The sequence below is a fragment of the Anguilla anguilla genome, chromosome 1, assembly GCF_013347855.1.
Source record: "Anguilla anguilla isolate fAngAng1 chromosome 1, fAngAng1.pri, whole genome shotgun sequence".
NCBI classification, from domain to species: domain Eukaryota; kingdom Metazoa; phylum Chordata; class Actinopteri; order Anguilliformes; family Anguillidae; genus Anguilla; species Anguilla anguilla.
In genome coordinates, this window is record NC_049201.1 from 65,562,691 (window position 1) to 65,574,268 (window position 11,578).

At 38.3% G+C, this 11,578-nt stretch overlaps 2 protein-coding genes across 2 annotated transcripts; one reads left to right on the forward strand and one right to left on the reverse strand.

Moving 5' to 3' along the window:
* Positions 1-735: 735 nt before the first annotated feature.
* On the reverse strand, positions 736-4,141 carry sostdc1a (sclerostin domain containing 1a). The gene is made up of 2 exons (XM_035411486.1): positions 3,788-4,141; positions 736-2,519 (listed from the first exon to the last, which is right to left on the reverse strand). The coding sequence occupies exons 1-2, from the start codon at positions 3,990-3,992 to the stop codon at positions 2,083-2,085; spliced, it is 642 nt and encodes a 213-aa protein (XP_035267377.1). The 5' UTR covers positions 3,993-4,141; the 3' UTR covers positions 736-2,082.
* Positions 4,142-7,127: 2,986 nt separating this feature from the next.
* LOC118209821 (leucine-rich repeat-containing protein 72) lies at positions 7,128-11,176 on the forward strand. The gene is made up of 7 exons (XM_035385506.1): positions 7,128-7,187; positions 7,302-7,375; positions 7,473-7,542; positions 8,039-8,120; positions 8,516-8,629; positions 10,522-10,611; positions 10,889-11,176. The coding sequence occupies exons 1-7, from the start codon at positions 7,176-7,178 to the stop codon at positions 11,062-11,064; spliced, it is 618 nt and encodes a 205-aa protein (XP_035241397.1). The 5' UTR covers positions 7,128-7,175; the 3' UTR covers positions 11,065-11,176.
* The last annotated feature ends 402 nt before the right edge of the window (positions 11,177-11,578 follow it).

An 11,578-nucleotide genomic window follows, 5' to 3' on the forward strand; every position in this document is an offset into this window, starting at 1 on the left:
AAGGGTATAGTCTGATTTTGATTTCTACACAAAGTTGTGTACATGAAGTGGGCCTACAGCATTTAGGCATGTCTGAGAGCATCGATGTTATAAATAAGGGAGGGTGGTCTGCGCATGAAGCTAGACAGGAAACCTACTGTCAGATAAACTTAGCTGTGAATGTCTGGATGGCTCATAAATCTGTAAAAGGTAGAAAAGGGTGCATCTGACTCCAGGCAGTGTTTTACACCAGTGAAGTAGGCATGCGGTGTGGTTGAGGACAAGGTATGCTACTACTGTATATCCAACCTCTGCAAATTAAAATATGTACAATTTGCTTTTGCCTTTCTGATTCCCAACTGGTGAAGTCTGAGTAAGTACAAGGTAAATGTTTCCATATGGAAAAATGTATTAATTTGAATACCCAATGAAAATCCATGAGGTATGTGTTTGAATATCAAGGTATTTAATTGGTGCATTCAGAAAATGTATCTGCGTGTTGACTCAAGTTAAATCTATTGAGGATTTTTCCCCTTTGGGAATTTATACACTTCGTTTCCATTTGAAAGAACACCATGATCATCTCTTTTGAACAAAATCTCTTAAGATAGTAAATTGAGGGCATTACCTCCTGCACTTTGTAGCATACGCTTCCTGAGGCACATCTTTGACTGCACAAAACAGGCCAATGAAAAGGTGAACATGTAGTTACCTTGAGTTTAAACTACATGTGTTAGGACTGTAATGTGGACATGCAATGTAACCACTTTTATACCGAGTCTTTACATTTTAGCAGCAAATTTTATGCATGCGTTTAGTTTCACTCAATAACTTTATTTTAACACTGAAGCATCACAACTTGGTAGTTACTTAGTCATACTGTCCCATTTTCCCATCAGTATTTCTGATTTGTTTTGTCTAGTTTTTATTCTATTATAATAAAGCTCCTGCATGTGCTCCTGTTGTATTATTTTCGGTGATTCGTAAAATTGTAGTGTACCCTGGAAAAAATTATTACAGTTTATTATGTTCTGTGAAGACAAAACATATATATATATATATATATATATATATATTTAACATACAAGACGCCACTGCATATTACAAACACTACTTTGACAGTTCTCTATATTGGCTTTCACATACAAATAATCAAAAAATCAGATATATAAAAACTGTTGACTCACAAAATATTATATTACATCATATACAAAATTTACTGTAAGATGTGAATATCACATGTTTATATCTGGGGTGTTTGGTGAGCTACAAATATGGGAGGCAAAGCAGGGAACTTCCCTCTGATAGTCTAATTGTTGTGGATTGTTTGGTACAAGTAAAAAGTGTGCAAAGTTAAAGTTTTTCTGTTGATTCCTTTTCATCTAATTGCATCTTTGGCAGTGATGCCTTTGTTGCACTTCATGCAAAATCCAGATTTAATTATAACAAAACTCCCTTTTAACCAACCAGCCTTCTTTATTATAATTACGTGTATTTTCCCTGAAGTGTAATGCTAAACATTATATAAGATTAACAAAGTGAAAGAATCTGTTTCTGATGTGATATTCAAACAGGTAGGCAAAGTAACTAAAAACAATTAAAAAAAACATTCAGGACTATTTTATGTCTATAGGCTAGTTTTGGTCTCCCGCATTACTCCCATTTACTCAGTCAACTACTGGTTTAATATACTTCAAACTGTAACCAATTAAGCCCATTATCATATATATTTACATATATGTACACACATGATATCTTTGTTTTGTGTTTTTTGTCATATTATGGATCTTTCATCATGCATGTTACAATGATTTTACCCAGTATTGCCATTAATACAATGCATTTTTATGCTATGTAAAAAAAATTTTATCAAGATTTTAAATAATGTGTAATTATTTTGGAAGGCAAGGATTGTCTTGTCCCCATTCTGTTTCGGTTTAACTTACAAAATTCTTTCCCCACATCAGGTATTGGGAAAAGAAACAGTCAACTGATGGCCTTGGTTCAGGAATTCAGTGCTATATACGCATGGTCCTCCAATGGTCCACAGACACTCAGACAACCCTTTAAGAGATAATCCAGGACCGCAGTCATTGTGAGTCTTTAATTTTTTGGCTCTGTTTCATGCCAGTTCTCACTGATCTTGCCCTTCCCATGCCTCCTCTTAGCCTTGGGTTTGTGAGCCAGCTGAGTCTGCGATGAATCCTCAAACTTGTGACCTGACTCGTTGTGCTGTCTGGAGTACCTCTTGCACTTGCAGGAGGTGACCACTGTGATTTTGTATGTTCTTGCACTGCCGTCCTGGCACTGTAGCTGGATCCGCTGGGTGCGAGTCTTATCGTTCACACAGCGCCAGTCCTGGGCATTCCTTCGGCTCCAGAACTTCCTCCCATTGCTACCACCGATCCAGTTGGGTAGCATTTGAGCTGGGAGGCACTCACCAGCACACACTAATTCCTTGATTGGGTTTATGCTAGTGCATTGGCCATCCGAGATGTACTTAGTAGACCGTAGTTCTCTGCATCCAACCTGGGTTCGCTCTGCAATAGACAGCGGAAGAGAAAATAAGTCTGAGCTTCCATTAATGACATAGTTCACTTTTGCCAGCATTACAGCTGCAGGATTATACATGCCTTTAATTACCCTTAAGCTTTCCATTCTCAAGTGAGAAAACACATGTACAAAGTCCTCCTACATATAGTGCAATATATATCAATCTAAATACATTTACTGTCAGTTTCTCAATTTTGGTAACTGAATTGTACAGTTTATTCCACTAGTGCCGATTCAGTTCAAAGCAGAGGGTTTTCCTGCAGGATTGTCCAAAGCTGTGAAGTGACACCATGGACAATATTCTACTCCAGGCTATATCTTCACACACTGTAACCCAACTCTCAGCTCATTCACAATGCAGCATGCGCCTCAGTGACAATGTGTGCCTTTCTCGATGACAGCGCCTGATTAATGAAGAGCAGAGAGAGGGCCTGGCAGCTCCAGGTACTGAAGGTTCAAAACAAACACCGCCTTAATCACAGACTTCCTGAGGAGCTGAGGGCGAGCACCTCCATTCATTTGTACAGGCACACCTTCTCCCTCCTAGGATTATCTGACTCTCTCTCATCTCTACCACTCAACTGGGCACCTGCCAGTAAAATGTGCAATGTAGATCATTCCACCAAAACATCATTTGGTGCATTTAAGTGAAGGTGTCAGATAACTGTACCTTCACGGGAAAGCATTAGCTACAAAGTAAAATGTCCAGTGTTAATTAAACTCTAAGAGATAACATTTGGTCCCACTAGGCTATCTGCAACCAGACCAGTCCTGACCAGCAGAGTGATTGCAGGAAAAGATAACTGCAGCTTTAAAATGTGGTTAATGAGCATGTTTCAATTAGCCAAATAGAACAACTGCGCAAAAACGTTATTGAGAAATCACCGAATCAAACCTTGGACTAGCTATATGTTGTGTTTAAATAAATTTAAGTAATTTTCAATAAAACGTTTTAGTCTACAGTAGGCTACCCAAGCAATCTAACCAATCATATTTGAACTGCTGGTTGTTGGAATTTATCCCTGATACGTGAATATACTGTAATTCATTCTTGCACTGCATTTAGAGTATGTTTCTACATCTAAGCGTCTGTAAATACAAAGGATACATAAAACTGAATTTGTTTCAATAGCAGTGGGCGCATTGACGTCGACTACGACGTGAAAAAAAATGTTATCAGAATGTACATAGAATGCTTAAATGGGAATTTTTTAAATCATAATCATTAATCGTGATTTAAAACAAATCATCTTACCACTTCGCTCTTGAGCGGTGTTGCCGATGCTTCTTCCGCCGTTTCTTGCACGATTTAAAGATACATTACTCTGAATCTCTTGTACCGGATTAACCACGTGTGAATACAAGACCTCAGTGGCATCATTCTTGAACGTTTGACAGCTCTTCAACAGTATGCAGAACAAAAATAAGAAGTGGCACGCTCTGCATACGTTCAGGTGCATGACTGCTTCTGGGGGTAGAAAAACAATCAGATCCCGTGTCAGTGAAGCGATGCTTAGTTTCAGATCTCTGCGGCGGAGGTGCAATGATACCTTTCTCTGAGACTTTTATATACCCGCCTCTTATTTTGGCAGCTGCTGTTGTGCCGACCGTGGAAGGTTTCCGATTGAGACATGGGCGTAACTGTATGAGCATCACCACGCCCCACGCTCTCTATACCAATTCTCTACTTTCATTTTTCTCCATACCAGTGATGACAAATAATATATAGTGCTGGAATTGTGAAGCAAACGTATTCCAAGTACTAGGAAACTGAATTGATTAAAGTGCCAAAATTAAAATTTTATTGAACTTCCGTATTATAATTATTTTCCTAGTTTGCACTGTTAATTAGGCTATATATTTTCATACTGCTTAAAATACAGACAATTGACATGTTAAAGAAACATTTTATTTGTAAAGTATTTTTGCTAATTATATTGAGACCTGAATCTAATGCTTCTTTATCGGTCCGTAACTATTGTCCCATATCTTTTCTGAATGTGAGAATGAGACTGCTGTCTGGACTCATTGTGTTCAATGTGAGAGAAGCAATTAGCTTCCAAAAAAAATATTTAACTAATTTGAAATAAACAAATTACATGCACCATGACTCATGTTTTGTTAGAATAAAGGTTTGTGTTGTCTTTAAGTGTTTTATAATGGTTTTTAGCATATATTATCTAGCAAAGACACACACACACATACACACACAAGTGAGCACACACATATTTTAACACTTACTGATGAAGCAGTGGATAAGCTTAATGTATCTCTTCAGTTTATGAGTATTCATCTTTTCTTATGCTGTGCTGAAGGATAGAACATACAGTTCTGTGTTTTGGTTAAATTGGATAAACAATCTGACAAATCGGTACACTCCAATTCAACATTGATTGATGACAAAATTATAATTTCACTTTAACGAATTCTATATGTGTGACAATTCTGCCATTATACATTGCATATGATGATCAGACTTGGTAGGTATTTAAGCCTGACAATATACAATCAATATGTGATTGGTTATGTGATCCAATGATCAAATAATCCACTGGCCATTGAATGAAGACTTAAGCAATGTACGTGTGTTGGCGGTGGTGGGGGGTGGTCGGGGTGGTTGTTTACAGAGTAAACTGTTTATACCTTAGTGGTCAAAGAAGGACCGTCCAAATCAGTTACCTCAAAGTCATTCATTCATACCCTCATAACAAGCATATTGGTGTAACTCTATCGACATATTTGATTGGATGCTGTATATTAATTATGTTTTTGTGATTATGCTGGTGTAAATGAGAAATTGATATCTTGGCTCTGGCACAGTGTAAACTATGCAGTGGGGCTGATATCTGGAGTAAATGAGCAGTATCTCTGCTACAAACCATAATTAACAAATTTATCTTACTACAGCTATGAATTGCTCAAAAAATATACCAGTGCATATGCAGTAAAATGTCCAGTGTTAATTTAACTCTAACACTTAATTCAAATGTTAACTGTTAGAGTTAAATTAACACTGGATATTTTACTGTGTACTACATTGTCACATCTTACATCTTTTTCATTTTTGGTGACAAAATAATGATCTCTTATTTCCCAAGGGGCTGTGAAACTCGTTTACCTCACTTCCGAAAAAAAAAGAGTGAAAAGGAAACCGCTTGGAGTCCCTAGAGACGGTGACGGGTGAAACAGGGATTGTAAGGCCTTTTTGATGCATAAACGTCCAGGCGCTGGGTTTAAGAAAGAGGAATTTCAGAGCTGTACATACAATACAGCATTATTATTTTTTTAACATCTCAAAAAAGCGGAAAGCCGAGATAGCCCTTTATGTACTCCTCGGCCGTAATGACAGTGACATATAGACCCAGAGAGAGTGAGATAATACAGTGAGAAGTAAAGAGTTCATGAGTTATTAATATATCGACAAGCAACATGACAGGAGCGTGTTCATTACCAGGAAGGACCCTCTTGCGGAAACAGCAGGTGGGGCCGGAGGACCTATTTGGGACAAAGGGGCTATATATCAAGAACAAAGCAATGAAAAAAATTTAGCACATAGGTATATAGCAGCTTTAGAATTCCTACGGAAGTGTACGGCAAAAGGGAATTCCAAACAATGGATCCCTTTTCCATTCATAAATAAGAACTCTCTTCTGCTGTCACTGTTTTAATGGGTAATTTCCCCCATTTGAATATTTCATTTATCCTTAGTCTTTCCATTAGTGATTTTTAGTCTCTGCTTATATAAATAAATATCAATAGTCTTTCAACAGGCTTAAACATTTTGTTTGTTTGTTTGTTCGTTTGTTAGTTTTGCATTTGTTCTCAGGAAAATTTGTGACGTACACCCAGTTTTAGACAACCCAACTTATTGTCACCATAAGTCACCCCTTCTCCCGTACTTCAATTTTCCAGGGTGTATATATTGTGTGCACTTTTCTAAACTTTTCTGCAAATTATTATTATTATTATTACTATTATTATTATTATTATTATTATTATTTCATTTGTATGATGATCCTCAACAATAAAAACAAAAGGCTACGTTTTTACGTGATGAGATACGGACGTGTGTGTATCACCCAGCACAAGAAATTGTAACTCAAATGCAACTCAACCTTGAAAAGAGAAAGCCTGCCCTCTAGCGATAAATCATCCATGCAGCGTCCAGAGACTGAAAATATCACATTTTGTATATTATTTTTCATACAGGCTTTCCAAGCCCTATTTGCATTGCGCTTAATCTTACGGCTCAGTAAAATGGCTCATAATGTGATTAAATGTATTAACGTTGCAGAGTTATCTAATAACCTGAACTTTCTAAGGTATCTCCTATACACACTAACAAATAATCTAGATATAGTTGTTTCAGTGCTGTAAACGGCTGGCATTAACTAATATATGTGTATAAAGCGATTTTTTTATAGATAAAATGTATTAATTAGGCCTGATTTTTATATTATTTTTATTGTCAATGCATAGGCCATTAGGACGTACTGCAATCACTACTGGAGAATGCCCGGAACATAATAAGCCCGTTTGTGCAATTTATCCAATGAGGGCCATATCCACACTTATACTGGTGTGTTTGTAAGGGTGCGGTTTCTTAGTAACTGCGAGTTTACTGAAGTCACGAGTCGAAAAGAATGGAATTGAAGGTAGGCATTCAGGTGCATTTGCTATTAAAATTGTCATGAAACGTAGCCTTAAAACTAATGCATGGCCATGCGTAGACTGCAATGCCAACAATAAACAATATCGTATCTTTATAGGAGATTAGTGATATTCTACAAAGGGGCGGCATTAAAAGAAACATCGACGTCAGCCAACTTTACCTTGCCAAGAGGTAATCTAATTATCTATCTCAGTCGCGTTTCAACAGAATTACAATGTTTGTCTGTGAAATTACATATGCTTGAAAGCTAAATATGTTTTAATGGCAGGGGAATGAGCTCTATCCCGGATTTGTCAAGATTCCCAATGCTGAGACGTTTATGGGTGAACAACAATAAGGTGTGCATTAATGATTAGTAAAAACCTAATATATTATTTATGAATTATACGAAAAATACGTATAATCCAAAAAAATTTTTTAAATAAAAAAGAAGAGGGAACACGTAAGATACTTGACAGTAATAGGCTGCATCTGCTACGTGTGTGTCGTTTTCACATCCAGTTGCAAATACAATGCATTTTGAAGACGTACTGTAGTTCAAAATCTCTATGTAGTTAAAGTAGTTCCTCTGTCAAGTCTAAAAGGCTTCATAGCATAATTCTCCCTCAAGAAAATTGTTCTATTTATGCGGGTATTCATTCGTAATTTAATCCAGTATTCCAGAATTATTCCTATTATATATTCCATTATTGATCATAGGTGAACGATTCATGTTTAAAAAAAAAAAAATTTTTAATCAACCTACATGAGCAGTTAATGTCAGATGCTGAACTGTAATCAATTGAATTCAAATAAAGGAATATTTATTCCTGATATGTCCATTCAATGATTCAGATCAAGAATATTTCCTGTCTGGCCATCAGTTGCTGCTTGACTGAACTTTACCTGCACAACAATACAATTACCTCTATTTCAGGTACAGTACATGAGATAGTAGTAGAAATAGCAGTTGTGATAATAATAATAATAATAATAATAATAATATTCATCATCATCATCATCATCACCATCATATAATGGCACTGAGTCGCACACAGCAGCCACATCAACTGAGGTGGAGGAGGAGGGGATCATTATGCCAGTTCAGTTTATAATGCATGTTCATTTGTTTTGGCAGCATTTAAACAAAATTTAAACTGTGGCCTGCTGAAATCTCAGACAGCATTGTGTGTTCACTTATACGAGTGCATTTGAGCCCTCATGTATGCATGCATCAACGTCAACAGGCTATGATTGTGTACACATGTATTCAGGTGTGGAATATTTAAAAATATATTCAACTTTTATGCCTTATTACATCTTTGTGTACAGGAGCCTTAGGTCACCTGACTTGCCTGAAGATTCTGTCATTGCACAACAATGAGCTGAGGAGGCTAGAGGAGTCAGTAAGAGAGCTGAAGAGAATGCAGTGCCTCCACATTGTCAGTGAGTGATCCCCCAATCAGGCTCAGTGAGTGATCAGTGTCAGTGAGAATCTGTCAGAGGCTCAGTGAGTGATCAGTGTCAGAAAAGGTCTGTCAGAGACTCAGTGAGTGATCAGTGTCTGTGAGAGTCTGTCAGAGACTCAGTTAGTGATCAGTGTCAGTGAGAGTGTCAGAGGCTCAGTAGGTGATCAGTGTCAGCGAGTCTGTCAGAGGCTCAGTGAGTGATCAGTGTCAGAAAAGGTCTGTCAGAGACTCAGAGAGTGATCAGTGTCTGTGAGAGTCTGTCAGAGACTCAGTTAGTGATCAGTGTCAGTGAGAGTGTCAGAGGCTCAGTAGGTGATCAGTGTCAGCGAGTCTGTCAGAGACTCAGTGAGTGATCAGTGTCTGTGAGAGTCTGTCAGAGACTCAGTGAGTGATCAGTGTTAGTGAGAGTGTCAGGGGCTCGGTGAGTGATCAGTGTCAGCGAGAGCATGTCAGAGACTCAGTGAGTGATCAGTGTCAGTGAGAGTCTGTCAGAGACTCAGTGAGTGATCAGTGTTAGTGAGAGTGTCAGGGGCTCGGTGAGTGATCAGTGTCAGCGAGAGCCTGTCAGAGACTCAGTGAGTGATCAGTGTCAGTGAGTGTCAGAGGCTCGGTGGCAGTATGGAGTTACAGAAGAAATCATAGGACAGATGGACCGACGACGACGTCGCTTTTTCATACGTCATGGACTAATTTGCCTAATTGTCGCGGGACTTTAGACCGCTGTGGAAACGCAGACAACAGTGGGCTGAAGGAAACTTTTAGTTCCTTGAAAAGTAGTTCCTGGGACTAAAAGTTCCGGGTACTTTTGGTGGAAACGCGGCTTCAGTGAGTGATCAGACCTAGTGAGACACCTTTGAGTGTGAAAATGTTTTTAGTGTACAGCAGATCACGACAGCTGAGTCAAGCAATGTATTCAGTCTGCTGAAACTGTCCCCAGTGGTGGAACGAACTCCCCGTCCCTCTCCAAACCTCCCCCTCACTATCCATCTTCTGCCGTGGCCTGAAGACTCATCTCTTCAGACTATACCTAGAACAACCACCACCACGCTGTATATATTTAAAAAAAAAAAAAAAAAAAACCCTTTTCCTATCACTTGTTACATGTTGCCCCTTCCCTGCACTTCTTGGTAAATTGTATTCGTCCTAATACTGTAGCTTATTCTTCTGCCTAGTTTGGCTTTGCAGATGTCAGACCAGGATAGTGTTCTTTGTTCTCGGCTAGAAATAGCTTTACAAAATAAGTAATTGTACCTTACTGAACCCGTGTTCAGCAGTTGTCTACGATCATGAAAATGCACTTTTTGTACGTCGCTTTGGATAAAAGCGTCTGCTAAATGAATGTAATGTAATGTAATGTAAACTGAGAGTTGTAGATTTGAATCCTTGAGATACATATATTGGACAATTACGTCAATTCATCAATTGAGTCACACTGTTAAGTGTTAAATATCAAGTATTCTTATTGATATTTATGGAAATGCACAATTGCACAGCTTCACTTATAGTTTCTCTATTGTCAATTCATCCTTGCTGAGTAAGACACTAATAGTAAGAATCTTTAAGTTCAACACATTGAGATGTTAAATTTTAGTGTTGATCCTTGGGTCTCCTGAAAAAATATGTATCCAATATATAAAGTTTCCAGTGACACAGCCAACATTCCAATACACCAGTTGCCATTCATACTGCTCCAAGATGGACTGGTGAAGATAACATCTCAATCCAGTACTGTCACACACACAGAATCACAAGGGAGAAATGCACCAATCAATGGAATGTGCAAATTACATATTGTAATTATCACCATATAACCAGAATGCCCTTACAAATGAAAAGCAATACGTCTACAATAAAGATGTTTATTTCCAGGTTTTTACCTGAACCCACTGACGTTAGATCCTCAATATCGCCACTATGTGGTCCACCATTTGCCATCTGTTAAAATGCTGGATAGAAAAGGTATGTCCCTTTTATATCTAAAATTAAGTTATTAAATGAAAACATTGCAACATAGTTGTCAACATATCTTAATTGACTGTTTAGGTAACGCATATATAGTATGAACCTTATTGAAGTTGCACAATCACTTTAACTGTAAAATTAAACTTGAAACATGGCTATGTAATTCATTATATGCACCGTATGTACTGGGGGGGGGGAAGCCGTATATTGGGGAAATTCAGACCTTGTTTGAAACGGTGGGTTGAATCAGACAGTCTACTTGTTCTCTCTTAAGAGGTGAAGCAGGAGGAGAGGAAGGCAGCATTTCAGCGATACAGTCCAGACAGACACCGTGTCCTGCAGTCTCTGGCCTTCGGGAGGCGAGCGGAGGCTGCTCTGCTAACCAGAAGCGGCTCCATTCCAGTGGGAGGAGCCAGAGCAACAGGCGCTGATGGAATCTTACCTGAGTAGCACTGATGATAAACAACAGGCAAGAACATCTATGGTTATGCAGCAGCCATAAACAAAACATACCTCTCTTTGTACTGTACATACAAGAATTTGTAACATTTGTGACATTTTTAAGGCTACATTTGCAGGAAGGCTGGTGCACATGATACTTCAGTAGCATGTATACCATTATTTTCCTTCTTCCTTTATGACGCCGATTAAATTTCCCCGATTGTGATCTAAGCATTTATCGCTTTTTAAAAATTAATCTGTGTTTATACCAACCAATACATTTCAACGAAAAAACATAACTTGAATATATCCATCAATGTGGCATAAATGGCTTGTAAATTGATTAAAGGTTCTGCACACAAGCAGGGACCTGCTGTAGTGTCCTTCTATAAGGTACTTCAGCTGAACCGATTCAGTATTCTGTGCCAATATCCTCCAGTATAAACTACGAGGAAGAAAACGAAAGTCAGTATTTTAAGTGCAGGAACATGAGGGGTGGGGGGTAGGGTCGGGGGGGGGGGGG

What these genes read in the sequence shown, in the direction of transcription:
- sostdc1a (XM_035411486.1), bottom strand. Translation starts at nt 3,992, where the DNA reads ATGCACCTGAACGTATGCAGAGCGTGCCACTTCTTATTTTTGTTCTGC. An exon ending in CACCGCTCAAGAGCGAAGTG is followed by an intron (nt 2,520 to 3,787) that starts GTAAGATGATTT and finishes TGTCTATTGCAG; the next exon opens with AGCGAACCCAGGTTGGATGC.
- LOC118209821 (XM_035385506.1), top strand. An exon ending in TATGGGTGAACAACAATAAG is followed by an intron (nt 7,543 to 8,038) that starts GTGTGCATTAAT and finishes TCAATGATTCAG; the next exon opens with ATCAAGAATATTTCCTGTCT. An exon ending in TAAAATGCTGGATAGAAAAG is followed by an intron (nt 10,612 to 10,888) that starts GTATGTCCCTTT and finishes TTCTCTCTTAAG; the next exon opens with AGGTGAAGCAGGAGGAGAGG.